The following is an 18,433-nucleotide window of genomic DNA, read 5'->3' on the forward strand; positions in this document are numbered from 1 at the left end:
TAACAAACCAAACTTGAAGGAAGGAGACCTTGTATTGATGAAAGAGCAACAGACCGAAAGGATTGACTGGCCTATCGGACTAATTTCAAAGGTTTTCCCTAGCAAGGATGGCAAGGTCAGAAAGGTGGAGTTGAAGATCTTCAGGAAAGGCGAGCTCAAAACGTTCTCAAGACCAATCAACGAACTCATTTTAATATTACCCATCGAGAACGTCCCTGCTGGGTGAACAGGACTGTATCTAGCTTCGCAGATCTTCTCCATTCCAAGTTGGAAAACGGGACTAATCTAATGTTTGCATTCGAACATGTTTTTCTTTTACAGGTTGTTTATATTTTATGGACATTCGTCATAGTGAAATCCCCTAAGTGAATTTCAGACGGGGAGTGTGCTGTTCCTTTCATATTGAATTTCTGCACTGTATTATTTCTTGTTTTACCTATGTTGTTTAAGTCCATTTTTCTCTGCTGCCATCTGCTGGCCGGAATTCGTATGCTGCACGCCTTCGTTCTTGTTAAATAAAGTTTTATCTCTGGGCGTGGTTCTAGCAGCCTTGGGCCTGGTCACTTCCTGTAGCCTTTTTCAGTGCTGCATTCCTTTGTGACTGGAGACACACACCTTGGCTTGTGAAGGCATCAGTTTTTGACCAGCAGTTGCCTCAGCAGTTGCCTCAGCAGTTAGCCTCGTAAAGACATCCACATGACAGCATCTACTGTATTGTATCACCGTATGTCACTGCTCTGGATCAAATAAACCCACGTTTGATTGCATTCTCAAGTCTACGTCTGGATCCATCTAACCTGAGCATCTGTCGGTCCGGTCTGCTCCACTGCTTGGATACGAAGGTAGGACAGTCACAAAGCCATTATCAGATACACCTTCAATCGCCTTCATGTGGGGACAGAACAAACACCACGTCATCCCCAGGTTCAGTCAGAGCACGGCAATGTGACCTTTGTTGGGAACAGACCAGCACAACAGGAGAATGATCGGATCAAGAACCCATTTACATGGTTATTACAGATGATTAGAATATAAAATTATAGATATATAAGGATATCAAATCGTGCATCTCGGAGGGTTGTGGTCCTTAAAGGGGACATAACATATATATTATGGAGAAAAGGTGGTATGGTCTATAGGGACGCACCTATCAGGTGATCATCCCCATACACCCAGAGGATCATGGGGTATAGAGTGTTGTCCACACCCCGCATCCCCACATTCCTCTCCTACCCCCTATACATCTCCTATGGCCATGATTTCCTCCATTCACGATTTATCCATTTTTCTTTCAATGTGAAGCCAAGATTGTGAGTGTGGATCCCATTCTCCTGTTCTGGACCTATACCGCATAAGGAATTGTCAGGTGATCCAAAATTTGAGTATATTAAAAAAATCAAAAATGTTTTGGATTTGGCACGTGATCATGGGATCATTGACGAGGGTGTATATAATTTCTTACTGATTGAAAATCCACGTACGCCAATGATTTACGTATTGCCAAAAATACATAAGTCCCTGACAAATCCCCCTGGGAGACCCATCGTGTCGGGTATTGACTCGATCTGTTCACATGTTTCAATCTTCCTGGACCGCATACTCCGCACTTATGCGATCAACACAAAGTCCTATATTAGGGACACTGAGGATTTTTTGGAGAAAATCTCCTCAGTAAGATTACCCTATGGATGTTTGGTGGCATCTTTTGATGTCACCAGTCTTTATACCTCCATAGATCATGAATGGGGAGTTAATGCGGTCAGGAGATGTTTGGAACATAGTGAATATTCTGGAGTGTGTTGTGACTTTATTATTCAACTTCTTAATCTGGTCCTGAGACATAATTATTTTATGTTTGGGGAGCAGTTTTTTCTGCAATTACGTGGGACCGCAATGGGGTCCAATGTGGCCCCCACGTATGCAAATGTGTTTATGGCGTCACTTGAGGAGGATCTTGTCTATGTATCCCACCACTTCGGTCGAGTACTGGGGTGGTGGCGGTACATAGACGACATCTTCCTCATTTGGCGAGGGGACATTGAGTCCTTGGAGCGGTTTCACTGCTATCTGAATGATATGGACAGTGAGATTGTTTTCACATTAACACACTCCAATAAACAGGTCCAGTTCCTTGACACGATGGTGTCCATCATTGGTGATAGATTGTCTACGGACATCTTCACCAAATCTACTGACTGCAATACATTATTGCGATACGAGAGCTGCCATCCTAGACCCTGTATTGATTCTCTACCGCGCAGTCAATTACTGCGTGTAAAGAGAATTGTACAGGATCCAAAAAACCTACCTGTCAGATATGAACAAATGGTCAATAAGTTCAGGCAGAGGGGGTACCCGCAAAAAAATCTAGCAAGACACCTGAAGAGAATTCAGTATCCACAGGGGGAGGAGGAAAAGAAACCTAAATCCAAACAGATCCCTTTTGTAACAACTTACTCTGAACAAAGTAGGGATATAGCCGGTATATTGAAAAAACACTGGCCTATTTTACAGAGTAATTTCCCCAAGATTGAAGTACTCACTAGACCTCCTCTCCTGTCGTATAGACGGCCCACCAACCTGAGAGATAGGCTGGTGAGGGCCGATGTTCCTATCAAAAAGAAGGTACAAACATTTCTTGGTGCAAGGAGGACGGGATGTTTCCCGTGCCTTACATGTGTAAACTGCACTTACATGATTAGAGGGAATGTGTTTACACATCCGGAAACCGGAGCACAATATGACATCCGTCATTATTTGACGTGTGATAGCACGTTCGTTATTTACGTGTTGAAATGTCCATGTGGTCTCCTCTATGTGGGGGAGACCACATGTGACATGAAAACGCGTTTAAATAACCACCGGTTTTCGATAAGACGTAAAAGATTGGACCTACCGGTCCCTAAACATTTTGTGGAGCTTGGCCATACTGAGAAAGACCTCAAATGTATGATTATAGATCAGGTTCAATGGGGTAGACGAGGTGGTGACCGTACAGTGACCCTTAAACAGCGGGAACTGCGGTGGATACATCGCCTACAGTCACTCAAACCTAAGGGTCTGAATGTGGATTTCAAGTGGAACATTATATAGAATGCTGGGCTCTCTGATGCCTTTGTGGGGTTCTGTCTTTGCCAAATTAGTTATGTGACCACCTTTTGGTGTCTAATTCTAATTTTATTTCATCCATTATATCTATTTTTTCTCCTTTTAGGATCATTGGGATCCAAAAGGGATTAATCTATTCCTCAAGTTATTTTCATGGTGGAGGAGGATGGCGGCGGTAACCTTGGCGGTATAGGTCCAGAACAGGAGAATGGGATCCACACTCACAATCTTGGCTTCACATTGAAAGAAAAATGGATAAATCGTGAATGGAGGAAATCATGGCCATAGGAGATGTATAGGGGGTAGGAGAGGAATGTGGGGATGCGGGGTGTGGACTACACTCTATACCCCATGATCCTCTGGGTGTATGGGGATGATCACCTGATAGGTGCGTCCCTATAGACCATACCACCTTTTCTCCATAATATATATGTTATGTCCCCTTTAAGGACCACAACCCTCCGAGATGCACGATTTGATATCCTTATATATCTATAATTTTATATTCTAATCATCTGTAATAACCATGTAAATGGGTTCTTGATCCGATCATTCTCCTGTTGTGCTGGTCTGTTCCCAACAAAGGTCACATTGCCGTGCTCTGACTGAACCTGGGGATGACGTGGTGTTGAGGGTAAGCGCTTCCTGGTTGTCAGGCAACGATCCATGTGACAGTGTCACATGATCGGGAGGCCGAACGGGGAGGCGCCGCCCTCCATTTCGTCATACCTTGGGGGAGGCGCCGGGTTGCTGGTGTGCACATCGGGATAGACGTCACTTCCGGTTGCATCTTCTCTTTGTGTACGCCGGTATCCTGGATACCGGGCATGCGCTGTGGGACCCCAGGGACGCCGAGACGCTTGCCATCCTGATACTCCACGATGTAAGTTTTTAACCATGCGGCTATTGACCGCGCAATTAGCACGTACAGGTGTTCACTATAAGTATACACAAAGCACGATGCACTTTATATACTGGGCAGTGTTGGTCTATTTGTGATTTTTGAAAACTGCCTATGAGATGTCACTATGTATGAAAAGACTGTGATGTTATATGAAACGAATGCACATATGATTATGAAAAACTTTTTAATGTAAACTCACTATTTGTATATTGTTAATTATGTTATTACCAATCAGTCTGATAATTGACCCACTAAGCATCATGGGTATAAATGTAGATGCTGAGACACCAATTGTTATGCTTGAGAAAGACTGCAATGAGCAGTTGAAACGTTGCACAGGGGAATAAAGCGGGTCATTTTTCATCTTATCTTGGAGTGCTGCCTCTTCTTTGAAAAAAAAAAAAATATATATATATATATATATATATATACAGTACAGACCAAAAGTTTGGACACACCTTCTCATTCAAAGAGTTTTCTTTATTTTCATGACTATGAAAATTGTAGATTCACACTGAAGGCATCAAAACTATGAATTAACACATGTGGAATTATATACATAACAAACAAGTGTGAAACAATTGAAAATATGTCATATTCTAGGTTCTTCAAAGTAGCCACCTTTTGCTTTGATTACTGCTTTGCACACTCTTGGCATTCTCTTGATGAGCTTCAAGAGGTAGTCCCCTGAAATGGTTTTCACTTCATAGGTGTGCCCTGTCAGGTTTAATAAGTGGGATTTCTTGCCTTATAAATGGGGTTGGGACCATCAGTTGCATTGAGGAGAAGTCAGGTGGATACACAGCTGATAGTCCTACTGAATAGACTGTTAGCTGCTTTTTTCTTGCCATAAAACAAATTCTAAGTAAAGAAAAACGAGTGGCCATCATTACTTTAAGAAATGAAGGTCAGTCAGTCAGCCGAAAAATTGGGAAAACTTTGAAAGTAAGGGCTATTTGACCATGAAGGAGAGTGATGGGGTGCTGCACCAGATGACCTGGCCTCCACAGTCACCGGACCTGAACCCATCGAGATGGTTTGGGGTGAGCTGGACCGCAGAGTGAAGGCAAAAGGGTCAACAAGTGCTAAGCATCTCTGGGAACTCCTTCAAGACTGTTGGAAGACCATTTCAGGTGACTACCTCTTGAAGCTCATCAAGAGAATGGCAAGAGTGTGCAAAGCAGTAATCAAAGCAAAAGGTGGCTACTTTGAATAACCTAGAATATGACATATTTTCAGTTGTTTCACACTTGTTTGTTATGTATATAATTCCACATGTGTTAATTCATAGTTTTGATGCCTTCATAGTCATGAAAATAAAGAAAACTCTTTGAATGAGAAGGTGTGTCCAAACTTTTGGTCTGTACTGTATATATAAATAAATACAAAAAAAAAATTATTTTTTTAAGAGGGTAGGGGAAGAACCCTGCTTATTTGGGGTATGAAGTAATATCCAAATTTTTTCTGTTCACCTACCTTGGTAAGTGAACTGGAGGGGTGGGGGGGGGGATTTAAACTCTCTCTATGTGTTCCTGCCCCTACAGAGGTCAAGGGTCAATCTCATTGAGGCCGTCATGGTGGATTCAAGGAAACGGAATTACCGGTAAGGCTACTTTCACACCTGCGTTTAGGTGCGGATCCGTCTGCATTACTCTGTCAAAAAAAAGTCTAAGTGTAAGGCCTCATGCACACGACCGTTGTTTTATTCCGTGTCCGTTGTTCCGTTTTTCGTGATTTTCTGCAGACCCATTGACTTTCAATGGGTCAGTTGAAAACTCGGCTAATGCACCGTTTGTCATCCGTGATCCGTGGTTCCAGTCCGTCAAAAAAATATAACCTGTCCTATTTTTTTCACCGAAAACGGTTCGCCGACCCATTCAAGTTAATGGGACGGTGAAAAAATGCGGAGGCACACAAAATTGTCGTCCGCGTCCGTTTTTTTCCTATTATTTGCATGGCAAACTTGACTTAGACTTTTTTTTTACTTTCCTTCATGTCTGGTGATCCTCCAAAAATAAAGGAAGACAAACGGAAACAAAAACGGAAACAGAACAATGGAACCCCATTTTGCGGAACGGAACACAACAACGGTCGTGTGCATGAGGCCTTAGTCAAACGGATTCGTCCTGACTTACATTGAAAGTCAATGGGGGACGGATCCGTTTACAATTGCACCATATTGTGTCAATGTAAACGGATCCGTCCCGATTGACCTACATTGTAAGTCAGGACGGATCCGTTTGGCTCCGCATCGCCAGGCGGACACCAAAACGCTGCAAGCAGCGTTTTGGTGTCCGCCTCCAGAGCGCAATGGAGGCAGAACGGAGCCAAACTGATGCATTCTGAATGGATCATTATCCATTCAGAATGCATTGGGGCTAAACTGATCCGTTTTGGGCCGCTTGTGAGAGCCTTGAAACGGATCTCACAGGCGGACCCAGAAACACCAGGGTGAAAGTAGCCTAAGACTAATTACGTGTTTTTTTTTAAATTTTCGGCAAATTTAGGATGTTATAAATAAAGGTGGTTTATATCGACTCAAATTTACCTCCAACATGAAGTACAATCTCAGAATGGCTTGGATAAGTAAAAGCGTTCCAAAGTTATTACCACATAAAGTGACACGTCAGATTTCCAAAAATCTGCCTGGTCACGAAGATGCAAAATCTTTCAGTCATTAAGGGGTTGTCCGAGTTATTTTTTTATTCTTTCTATGTTTCTAACTAGGCAAATGTAACAGCTTTCTAATTAACTCACTTTATCTCCAGTGGCTGGTTTCTCAGATTTCACTGAGGGTCACATGACCTGTGATGTCAGCTTCTCTCCCTGCTCAAGCCTGAGAGATCTGTACACAAGAGGTCACTGTGCTGGCCACGCCCCCCTGCATTGTCGCTGCTGCTTATTGATCTCTCCCAGGATTCTTAACCCCTTCAGCTGCACAGACTCAGGGCTGAAGTGTTTACTGTGTAGCTGCAGGCAGTGAGGAGACAAAGAGAAGTTCTGCAGAGTATTGCCGGTAGGGAGAAGATTCTGTGTGTATCAGCAGTGTCATTGTACAGCTGGGACTTATAGTTCTACACCTACAACATGCTGCTGAGTCTCCCAGCAGGCAGACATGTCACTCAAGACAGTACTTGTATTCACTCCCTTAGCAGAGCAGGGGGAGGGGCACAGATTGTTGTTTTTGCAAGTAAACAAAGGGCCAGAAGAGAACCAGAGAAATGAGGAAATAGATATTTTTTTGCCTAAAATTAGCTTAGCTTAGTTATATATCGCTGACCATCAGATTTACAGTGCTATATATTTTTTTTTACATAACTTGGACAACCCCTTTAAAGGCATATCAGTGATAAGCTTTCAGCTGCATTATTTACTGCTGTGACTGCTGCACATTTATATTCAGTGTGAGCCTTCAATTATTCTTCAATATTGGGATGTATTTTATCTATTGAAAATAAGCTTAATTTGGGTTTTAGAACTCCAGTATTGATTTATATTGTTGGAAAGGAGGCATCTTATGTTGGTCAACAATTGCTATTGAGATTGCCTGGCTGTCTGTTTGCTTTTTGATGCGATGTCCACGTAACTTTTGGTCTTGTAAAGTTTGTTGGGCTGTCTACACCAGGTAGCATGTCCTGGACAGGGGGGTCGTCTTACACAGATCACCACTCTTCTCTTCTGTTTCCCTTTCCTCTTTTGGTTCATTTTCCGCACCTTTCTCAGAATTCCCTGTTTTAGATGAGTCTGGAAGAAAGTAGTGTACTGAATGGCGTAGTAATGTACGTTGTCATTATACATCATTTGTAAATTCTGCACAAAGACAATTGGGGGTAAAAAACTAAATAATTCTGGTAGCTCATATTTTTCCTCACATACCCTATTCTATTCCTTTACTGGAATCTTAGACATGCCGCCCAATTGCCTAAAATCAAAATAAATTATATTTGCCCTTTTCTCCAGAGCTGTTCTCTTCACCACCAGTTCAGACCTTTTCATGATGCTTGTTTACAAACTGCAGTGGTGATGTTCTGGTATCCTCACAGTAATAGGGACGTAGAGGTGTATGGCATGGCCTCCTCCAGTCTGGCTGAGATCACAGGACGGTGAAGGGGGAGGACTGTTTTAACACTTCATATCTTCGGCTGGCTAGCAGCTAGGGATATGTTTGAAAGCTAACAATCTAAGCTTTAAAACAAGACCAGAATCTAAGCATTATCTCCACTACTTTGGGAGATAGTTAGTTAGAAATTGAGTTGGGAGTGAAAGCAGCTGAAATTCCAGCTGCTATCATTTCTGACCTGATTTTTAACAGCTATATCTCCTGATGTAGAAGAGGTTAAAGCAGGCCCCCACCTACCCTGCTGCCAAAGCTCTGTTCGGGCTAAACTGTTAAGTACTTTTCTCAAAGCCTGAGCAGAACTGGGGAAAAACTGTTAACGTGATAATAAATGGTGCACCTTAGGTAATAAACCTAGTTTGCAATGGGGGCTGAATAATTTTGATTGCAACTGTATGCCAGACCACAAGGAGAAGAACATCAATGAACAGTAATGTATTCAAGGGGTTTGTTAAGATTATAATGTTGATGGCCTTTCCACAGCATAGGTTATCAATATCAGATTGACAGGGGTCCGACATCATGCAATCTGCCAATCAGCTGTTCTTCAGAAACTATACCGCTCCATCCATTGTGTAGTGGATGGAGCTGATTACTGCAGCACTGCTACCATTCACTTCAGTGGGAGCATCACTGCAGTAACTGCTCTGCTACACAATGAGGAGAGCTGTGTATTTCCATATAGAAATTGAGAGGCCATCTGTTATATAATATAACAAAAGATGTTGTGCCAAAAATTTCCACCTACCTACAGTGCAGTTAGGATTTTGCTCCAGGTCTTGATTCTTTTGCCTTCCCATAATTTCTTCTTCTGATAACTGCAAATTCCTTAACAAGAAATATGTCATCATTTTACCTTTACCTTTTACCTCAATGGCTCCTCTTTCCTCTATTTCAAAGTCTTGATGTTTCAGTGCACTGAAAAAACATGAACTCATGTCAAGCAGTAAGAATTGTATAAACCCTATTAATCCACAGTAATCGCAGAACAACCCTTGAAAATGTGAATGTTAAGTCAGTTATTTAAACAGGTTGTCCGATTTCATGATATTGAGGACCTATGCTCAGGATAGGTCATCAATATCAGATCGTGGGTCCGAGTCCTGGTACTCCTGCCTATCAGCTGCGAAACTCGTGGGATACACGATGGCATGCATGTAAACATTGATGAACATGATTCTGATCAACTGAAATGAACTGAGCATATACAGTCCTGATCAAAAGTTTAAGACCACTTGAAAAATTGCAAAAAAATCATATTTAGCATGGCTGGATCTTAACAAGGTTCCAAGTAGAGCTTCAACATGCAACAAGAAGAAATAGGAGTGAGACAAAACATTTTTTGAGCATTCAATTTAATGAAAACAACGAATAAACTGAAACAGGCTGTTTTTCAGCTGATCAAAAGTTTAGGACCACACCTCCAAAAAAAAACTAAACCCCCCCCAAAACAGAAATCCAACTTCCAAACATGAACTCAGTAATGAGTAGCTCCGCCGTTATTGTTTATCACTTCAAAAATTTGTTTCGGCATGCTTGATGCAAGCGTTTCCATGAGGTGAGTGGGAACATTTCTCCAAGTGGTGAAGACGGCCGCACGAAGGCCATCTACTGTCTGGAACTGTTATCCATTTTTGTAAACTTCCCTTGCCATCCATCCCCAAAGGTTCTCAATTGGATTTAGATCAGGGGAACACGCAGGATGGGCCAAAATAGTGATGTTATTCTCCTGGAAGAAGTCCCTTGTCCTGCGGGCACTGTGTACTGTAGCGTTGTCCTGTTGGAAAACCCAGTCGTTACCACACAAGGGCCCTCAGTCATGAGGAATGCTCTCTGCAACATCTGGACATAGCCAGCGGCCATTTGACGCCCCTGCACTTCCTGAAGCTCCATTGTTCCACTGAAGGTAAAAGCACCCCAGACCATTATGGCGCCCCCTCCACTGTGGCGCGCGTAGAAAACATCTCAGGTGGGATCTGCTTGTCATGCCAGTAACGTTGGAAACCTTCAGGACCATCAAGGTTACATTTTTTCTCATCAGAGAATAAAACTTTCTTCCACCTTTGAATGTCCCATGTTTGGTGCTCTCTTGCAGAGTCCAAACGAGCATTTCTGTGGCGTTCAAGGAGACGAGGTCTTTGAAGATGTTTTTTGTTTTTGAAGCCCTTCAGTCTCAGATGCCGTCTGATGGTTATGGGGCTGCAGTCAGCACCAGTAAGGACCTTAATTTGGGTCGAGGATCGTCCAGTATCTTGACGGACAGCCAATTGGATCCTCCGGCTCAGTGCTGATGAAATTTTTTGGGGTCTTCCACTTTACTTTTTTGTTCCATAACCCTCAGGATCATTTAAGAAATTCCAAATGACTGTCTTACTGCGTCCCACCTCAGCAGCGATGGCGCGCTGTGAGAGACCCTGCTTATGCAGTTCAACAACCCGACTACGTTCAAAAAGGGAGAGTTTTTTGCCTTTGCCATCACAACGTGTGACTACCTGACAGAAAATGACAATGAATCCACATCTTTGCACAGATTTGGCCTTTTAAAGGCATGTGGTCCTAAAATTTGGATCAGCTGAAAAACAGCCTGTTTCAGTTTAATCGTTTTCAATTAATTGAATGCTCAAAAAATGTTTTGTCTCACTCTCATTTCTTCTTGTTGCATGTTGAAGCTCTACTTGGAACCTTGTTAAGATCCAACAATGTAAAATATGATTTTTTGCCATTTTTCTAGTGGTCTTTAACTTTTGATCAGGACTGTAGTAATGTACAGTAATTAGATGGTTTTAACACATGGCCAACCCTCTGAAGTGCCAGGACATAAGCCACAACCAGAAGTGGCTTGCAATAGCTAGTCTTGATGATCAGCTTGAAAGCTTATGTGTTTGGCTGGCATTCCTGCTACCTACTGTAACATAAAAGGGCTGAGAGCATGATAGTTTCCCATTTTAATGAAGATAGCACCATGGTATGCACTTATAGGCTAGAGATCCCTTTGGATTGTTGGAAGACTGGATCGGGCTTCTCCACTAGAGGATCTTTAAGTGGGCCCAGGGACTGACGCAATAATTGGTCACAGCAGAATACATTACAAGCTAACTCTGGAGCCAGGAGAGTCTATTTATTTTAGGTGGATCGACAAATGAGCTATTAGATCTTAAAGGAGTTATCCAATTTCAAGAACCCCCCCCCATATGAGCCGGGCCCCTCACCGGTAATATACTTACCCTGTTCCTGGCGCCGCTCCTGGTCCCTGCATCGCCGCTGCTTCTACTCCCTGCACACGGATGAAAACATCCGGTTTCGGAGGGGGAAGAGGGATTTTGCAGCCAATGGCAGGCAGGGAGGAGCAGCAGCGGGTACCAGGAGGAGAGCGGGGTAAGTATATTACCAGTGAGGGCCCCAGAACATGTGGGGGGGTGGGGGTTCTTGATATTGGATAACCCCTTTAATAATGTGTATTGTGTGTACAATGGTAACAACAAAGATTACAGTGCAATTAAAAGTGAAAGTTAGCATGTTCTGCATAGATGAAGGGATGCAATTTTCTCACTGGCCAATATGTTAAAGGATTGAGCAACTTTAAACTTTTTTTTTTTAACACACCTCACAGAAAGGCCAGACCCGCAGTGTTGATCATAATTACCTGGTCCCTGACGCTGGGTTCCGGCTCCATCGCTCCACAGACCCCTCCACAAGACCCGAGTCTCTCAGAATCTGTCACCCATGCAATATGTCACTAGATTATGTGCTGCATGGGTGACAGGTCACCGCTGCAGAGGTCACGAGACCTCAATGAACAGAATGTTGATTCCAAGAGACCCGGGACCTGAGGAGGCTGCTGTGGAGCGATGGAGCCAGAACCTAGTGGTGAGGACCAGGTAAGCGTGATCACCACTGCAGGTCCGCCCATTTCATGAGGTCAGTTAAAGGGGTTGTGCAACATTAAACTTTTTTTTTTAAGACTTCCTGTCTTTTGAGAGCATCTACATGGGTCGTAGACTCAATGGACAGGTGGGTACCCCATTGACATATATGGGTGAGTTCTCTAGGCATGCTTTGTGACCTGTGCAGAGTTCAGGAGGGAGTTGAAAACCTGTCACCTATTGTGAATGGTGATCCAGTCTTATCTATATAAAGGTGTTACATGTCATTGTAATCCTGCCTGTGGTAGTAATGATAATGGCTACTGAAAAGTTAGGCTACTTTCACATTAGCGTTTTTTTGCGGATCCGTCATAGATCTGCAAAAACACTTCCGTTACAATAATACAACCGCATGCATCCGTCATGAACGGATCTGGTTGTGTTATGTCTTATATAGCCAAGACGGATCCGTCATGAACTCCACTCTATTGTGTCAGAGAAAACGGATCAGTCCCCATTGACTTACATTGTGTGTCAGGATGGATCCGTCTTGCTCCGCACCACATGGCGGACAGAAAAACGCTGCAGGCAGCGTTTTGGTGTCCGCCTCCAGAGTGGAATGGTGACTGAACTGAGGCATTCAGAATGCATTAGGGCAAAACTGATCCGTTTTGGACCGCTTGTGAGAGAGAGCCCATGACGGATTTCACAAACGGAAAGCCAAAACGTTAGTGTGAAAGTAGCCTTAACTGTACAGAGCAGGAAATCATGACCTATTATTAGACCTAGCATCCAGTGTGAACATTGCAGGATTATGAACATTATAAATACATTTTAAAAATATAGATAGTGACATGGAAAAAAAAAAAAAAACTTTGCAAAAATTCTAAAAGAATATGTTTAACATAAAAACATGATTTAAACAATAGGTCATTTTCTGATTACACATTCCCTTTAAGCAAGGACTTAAAATAAATGTCATTAGAAAAGTGGAGAATCCCTTTAATCTACCCAGCGTACACCAATCACTGCTTTTTTTTTGTCTCGTATATCTGTTTTTCATGTCAGGGCTTTCCTCCCCCTTTTCTCATTGCATCCTGGCAAGATGTTTACATGCAGAACTTCCTGTTTTCATTAGTTTCCTTCTGTGTTTTCTAATCAAACCCAGCATGCTGTAATGTTTCTCAGGGGGTTTTTCTGCCATGCTGTTCTCTCTTCAGTAGTCATGTTCCTATACCTTCCTTCTCCATGTTAGCTAGGAGGAGCTAGCCCTGTGAAACATCCCAAAGGAAAACACACTGGGATTGCTTAGAGATCCTAACAGGAAGTTGAATTTAAACATCCTGCTAGTATGCAGTGAAGCCGGAAAAAATAGTGGAAGAAAAGCCCTGACATGAAAAAGGCAGTATATTGGAGAAAAATGCAGTGTTTGAGTTTTCTGGGCGAAAAAAAAAATATTCATTATGGGGAACCCCTTTAAAGTCTTTGCTGCAGGATTCTGAAGGCCCACCCTCTGTGTAAATAGGACCTTAATGGGGATGGGATCTAATCCTACCTCATCCGTCACCTTAACATTGCCACAGCGCCCCAGTTTTTACATCTTTGTGCTCCACTCTCCACCCGACAGTGTTTGAGCCAAGTAGGAAGCTTCCACTACCCGGGCGGCCTGAGATACAGTTGCGGCCTAACCGAGCAGACGGATCCCCGGCCTCGATTTTCGGCTGCAGCGCGGCCAGAGCGCAAGCGACCCGTCCTAGAGGCCCTTGGATCCAGCCTCGGACCCCAGCGGTGCTCGGAGGGGATTGAACAGAGACCAAGCTCCATCAGGTCAGCGATCTCCCCCTGCCTCCCCTCACTCACCGGCTCAGACGAGGAACATCAGCTCAGCAGGGGCGCCATCTTGGAGGCGGCGTTCTCCTTCAGCATCATCCTACAGGGGAGCAGAGACTCTCTGTGCCTGCCGTCCTCCAGACCCACAGGGGGTGAGTGACCCTTGGAGAAAGCCTCCAGCCTGCTAGTAAACCAATAGGTTTCAAGCTGCTGCCGATCACAGCAGACTTTGCAAAAATAGTACATTAGCAGCACTGCTACATCTCCTTAAAGACACAGTCGTCGGGGGAGGCGGAGCTATCCGATGGCTGAGTGAGATGTGGCTGATGTGAGCTCCCATAAGACTCCAGCAACTACTCTTCCAGCAGGACTTTATTAACTCTTGGGACCCCATGGGAGGCCGTAGGAGAGGGGCCCCATCGACTCCTGCTCCTGCCCTCAGATCCGCGAGAGCAATCACCCGCTTTTTCAGCACTCCTAGCCAGTCGAGTGCGCACGGCGGGGAAAACGAGGGGCCTAAGATGGCGCAGGCAACAAGACAGGCGGCCGCTTCTTCCAGCAGTGCGCTGAACAACCCCGAACAGGACACTATATCTGGTAACGGGATCCCGCCGAGTAGTCACTCACCTACTTCATACGCAGCGGCGGTGAGTCCGCCCTCGGCTCTCTCGTCCTCTCCTGCCCTCTTCAAGATGGTGGACGCATCCCTGAGCTCCTCACCACAGGTCCGCAGCTCGCCAGAATCTTCACCCAGGTCAGTGACCCCACGGGGTCTGCAAAATGATGGGGATGAATGGGACTGGAAAACTCATCTCAAGTCCCTTCCCACTAAACATGAGATGGACGGGCTTTTCATGAGACTTGAGGCGTCTCACAAACAAGACATGGCGGCAATACAGCAAGACATTCAACATGTCGGCAACCGGGTGGAGGAAATAGAGTTTGCCCAAGAGCAATTTCAGGAGACCATAGAATCGCATAGGCTGGTCTTGCAAGATCATACTGACCAGATTCAAGATATTCTCTCCCATCTTGAGGACATTGAAAATCGTAACCGGAGGAATAATCTCCGGATCCGGGGCCTCTCTGAGAAAATACTCCCTCAAGACCTGGAAGCCTGGGCCCTGTCCTTCTTCGGATCAATCCTACAAAAAAAGCCAGATCAACATATTGAATTGGACAGGATCCACAGGGCGTTGGGCCCCAAGCCAAGTGACCTAACGCGTCCCAGAGACGTTATATGCAGGGTGCATTTTTACAAGGATAAGGAGGCAATCCTGAGGGCCTACAGGAATATGGATCACGTCCGGTCTGAGGATAAAGAGATCCTTATCTTGCCAGATTTGGCCAGACGCACTTTGCTCCTGAGAAAGGCCCTAAAACCCCTTCTTTCTGAGCTACAGAAGCGTTCCATACCGTATAGATGGGGATATCCTTTTCAACTAATCGCCAACAAGGATCGGAAGACGGGGTCATTCAAGTCTATATCGGACCTTCCCAAGTTCCTGGAGACCTTCGATCTACCGCATCTGGACTTGCCAGAGTGGCCTAGGCCTTGAGAGATCCCGGGGGTCCCACGTCGCGAGCAATGGCAGAGGGTGGCAGCTAAACCAAAGAGACCACCCAGAGGTCCTCCAGCGATTGCTGATTAATCTTTGTTATTTCACTTAGTACAGAAGCTGTACCATTGTCGCGATTTTGCTACTCACCTAGTGTTTCTTTTCATGTCAATTTTACGGGTCTCATTGTGTATTTGATATGTCCTGCACTGTTATAAGTTCACTTTCTTGTGTTGCTGGAGTCTAAGGTGGAGTCCACTTGGTTCTGGGCTTCTCCTTCTCCCACCTAGGGGTCTGCGGTACATAGTACTGCCTGTGACCGTAGTCACGACCTAAGTTCTTTCTTTTTGTTTTTCTAGTCCACTTTCCTGCTCCCTCCCCCCCCACCCTTGAGTTTGTGTCTTGTCTAGTCCTATATTCAGTGTATTAGTCCCTAGTCTCATTTGTCACATCCCCCTCCTAGTGTGCCTCCCTATCCCTCATCCCATACAGGTTTCTCTAGAGCTACAGAGAGATGGCACCGCTTTCTTTTTGTACCTACAATGTTAGGGGATTCAATGTGCCACAAAAAAGGAGTCAGGTCCTGTATAGATTACATAGGAAAAGGGTATTGATTGCTATGTTGCAAGAAACGCACTTTAAAGTTAATGCTATCCCGAAATGTGAATCTAAATATTACCCAACCTGGTTTCATGCTCCCAATCCTGAGAGAAAAGCGTCCGGGGTGTCTATTGCTTTGCATAGACACCTCCGCCACTCAGTATTATCCTATGAGGTGGATCCTAGGGGCAGATATCTCTTTTTAAAGATCTCGGTTGACCAATCTGTTATTTCAATTGCTAACGTGTATTTCCCCAACCAGGGTCAATCCGCATTCGGGACCAAGGTCTTGAGGAAAGTGGCTAAATTCGCGGATGGTTCCCCGATCATCGTAGGTGGCGACTTTAACTTAGTGATGGACCCGACCCTTGACTCATCCACTGGTAAGTCCTCAGTCTCCTCGGTGTCGGTTCATCAGTTCCAAAAGGACTTAGGTGTCCTTGGTCTGGTGGATATGTGGCGGGTCCTGCACCCAGGCATCAGAGATTACACCCATTTTTCCCATAGCCATAATAGCTACGGCAGGCTGGACCATCTTTTCATATCACAGAAACTCCTTGACCTTGATCCCAAATGCTCCATAGACACTATTGTGTGGTCCGACCATGCCCCTGTATATGGTCTTCTGAAGGGTTCCACGCTAGGAAATAGAGCATCCTCATGGCGGCTAAACGACAATCTGCTGAACGATGGGGTGTGTATGGCTGACGTCAGGAAAGCCGTAGCGGATTTTTCTGTAAACCACGAATCCGACACTACTGCTCAACCGATAAAATGGGAAGCCCTCAAATGTGTGTTACGAGGCCTCTTTATCTCACACGGGACGAGGTTGAAAAAAGAGCGTACCTTGAAACTGTCCAATCTTTTCTCTGAGCTTTCTCAGAGTGAGGAGCGGAATAAGCTGTCTCCTGCGGATTCCCTGAGGGCGGACATTTCTTCCCTTCGTCAGCAGATCTTAAAGATATTAGATCAGAAATCCTTATGCGCCAGAGATAGAGTTAGACATGGTTTTTATGAATATGGGGATAAAAGCGGCCGATGGTTAGCACGAGCCCTCCATCCCAAACCCCTAACGACACACGTGCAGGCTATTAATACAAACACAAATGGCTTGGTCCATGCCCCTTCAGCGATCTCCACGGAATTTAAAAATTATTACTCCGCCCTTTATGACTTACAGGCCTCCCGAGATATATCTTCGGCACTTCCGTCGGAGGACATACGTCAGTACATTATATCCCACGGTCCCAAGCCCTTTGATACGGTGACATCTTCAGACCTGGAGAGCGATTTTTCCTTATCAGAAATTAAAGCAGCGATCCAGGACCTGAAAATAGGGAAATGCCCGGGTCCTGACGGGTTCACCCCCCGTTTTTACAAAGTCCTGACAGAGGACTTAGCTCCGGTTCTAACTGTGACCTTTAATTCTATTTCTGCCGTATGCCCCTTTCCATTTCAGGCCCTACAGGCACATGTAGTAGTCATCCCTAAACCGGGTAGAGATCCTAAGGTTTGTGGAAACTACAGGCCCATTTCGATTCTCAATGTCGACCTGAAAATGTATGCTAAGATTTTAGCCACACGACTGCGCCCACACATCCCTGGTAGTGTCCATAAGGAACAGGTGGGATTTGTCCCCGGCCGAGAGGCCCGTGATAATACTCTGAAGTCCCTGGGGCTCATAGCCAGAGCTAGACAATATAAATCACCTTTATGTCTTCTATCGATTGATGCCGAGAAGGCATTTGACCGGGTGGACTGGAGGTTTCTATCTGAAACCCTAATCCACCTAGGCCTAGGAGTCAAGATGCTTCAGCGTATCATGGCTCTTTATTCTACACCATCGGCATGTGTGCGGGTAAATGGCACTCTATCCTCACCGTTTCAGATTAGAAATGGTACACGCCAAGGTTGTCCATTGTCCCCGTTTTTATATATACTGACTATGGAGTCCCTGGCCAATGCCCTTAGGGCAAACACAGCAATCAAAGGCTTTCGTATCGGACAAACCGAACATAAGCTATCGTTGTTTGCAGACGACTTGCTTTTATACCTTACTTCCCCCAGAATAGGCCTTCCGTCCGTTCTCAAGGAATTTGATATATTTGGACGCGTCAGTAACTTCAAAGTTAATGTACACAAGTCCGAAATTCTGAATATTAACCTTCCCCATAGGGAAGTGCAATCCCTTGGAGAATCCTTCTCCTTTAAATGGACGGAAGACTCTATCAAATATTTGGGAGTTCACATACCTGCCAATCCCTCACATCTATTTAAACTGAATTATACTCCTCTCCTCAAATCCATTACAGAGAGCCTTCAAAAATGGTTGTCCCTACGAATCTCTTGGTTTGGTAAAATTAATACCCTTAAAATGGACATATTACCGCGCCTGCTTTATCTATTTCAAACAATTCCATGTAAAATCCCCCTGATCTACTTTACTCGCCTC

At 44.5% G+C, this 18,433-nt stretch overlaps 1 protein-coding gene across 1 annotated transcript in view; it reads right to left on the reverse strand.

Annotated features, from left to right (window-relative positions):
• Nucleotides 1-1,938: 1,938 nt before the first annotated feature.
• The window catches only part of LOC120993971 (guanylate cyclase soluble subunit beta-2-like), a 64,661-nt gene continuing 48,166 nt past the window's right edge, over nt 1,939-18,433 (reverse strand). The window contains exons 14-16 of the mRNA XM_040422431.1: nt 8,882-9,047; nt 7,670-7,822; nt 1,939-2,067 (exon numbers count right to left, since the gene is read on the reverse strand). Of these exons, the coding sequence (XP_040278365.1) occupies nt 1,939-2,067; nt 7,670-7,822; nt 8,882-9,047 (448 nt within the window). The remainder of the gene's footprint in view (nt 2,068-7,669; nt 7,823-8,881; nt 9,048-18,433) is intronic.

This window comes from Bufo bufo, chromosome 3 (assembly GCF_905171765.1).
Source record: "Bufo bufo chromosome 3, aBufBuf1.1, whole genome shotgun sequence".
Classification (NCBI taxonomy): domain Eukaryota; kingdom Metazoa; phylum Chordata; class Amphibia; order Anura; family Bufonidae; genus Bufo; species Bufo bufo.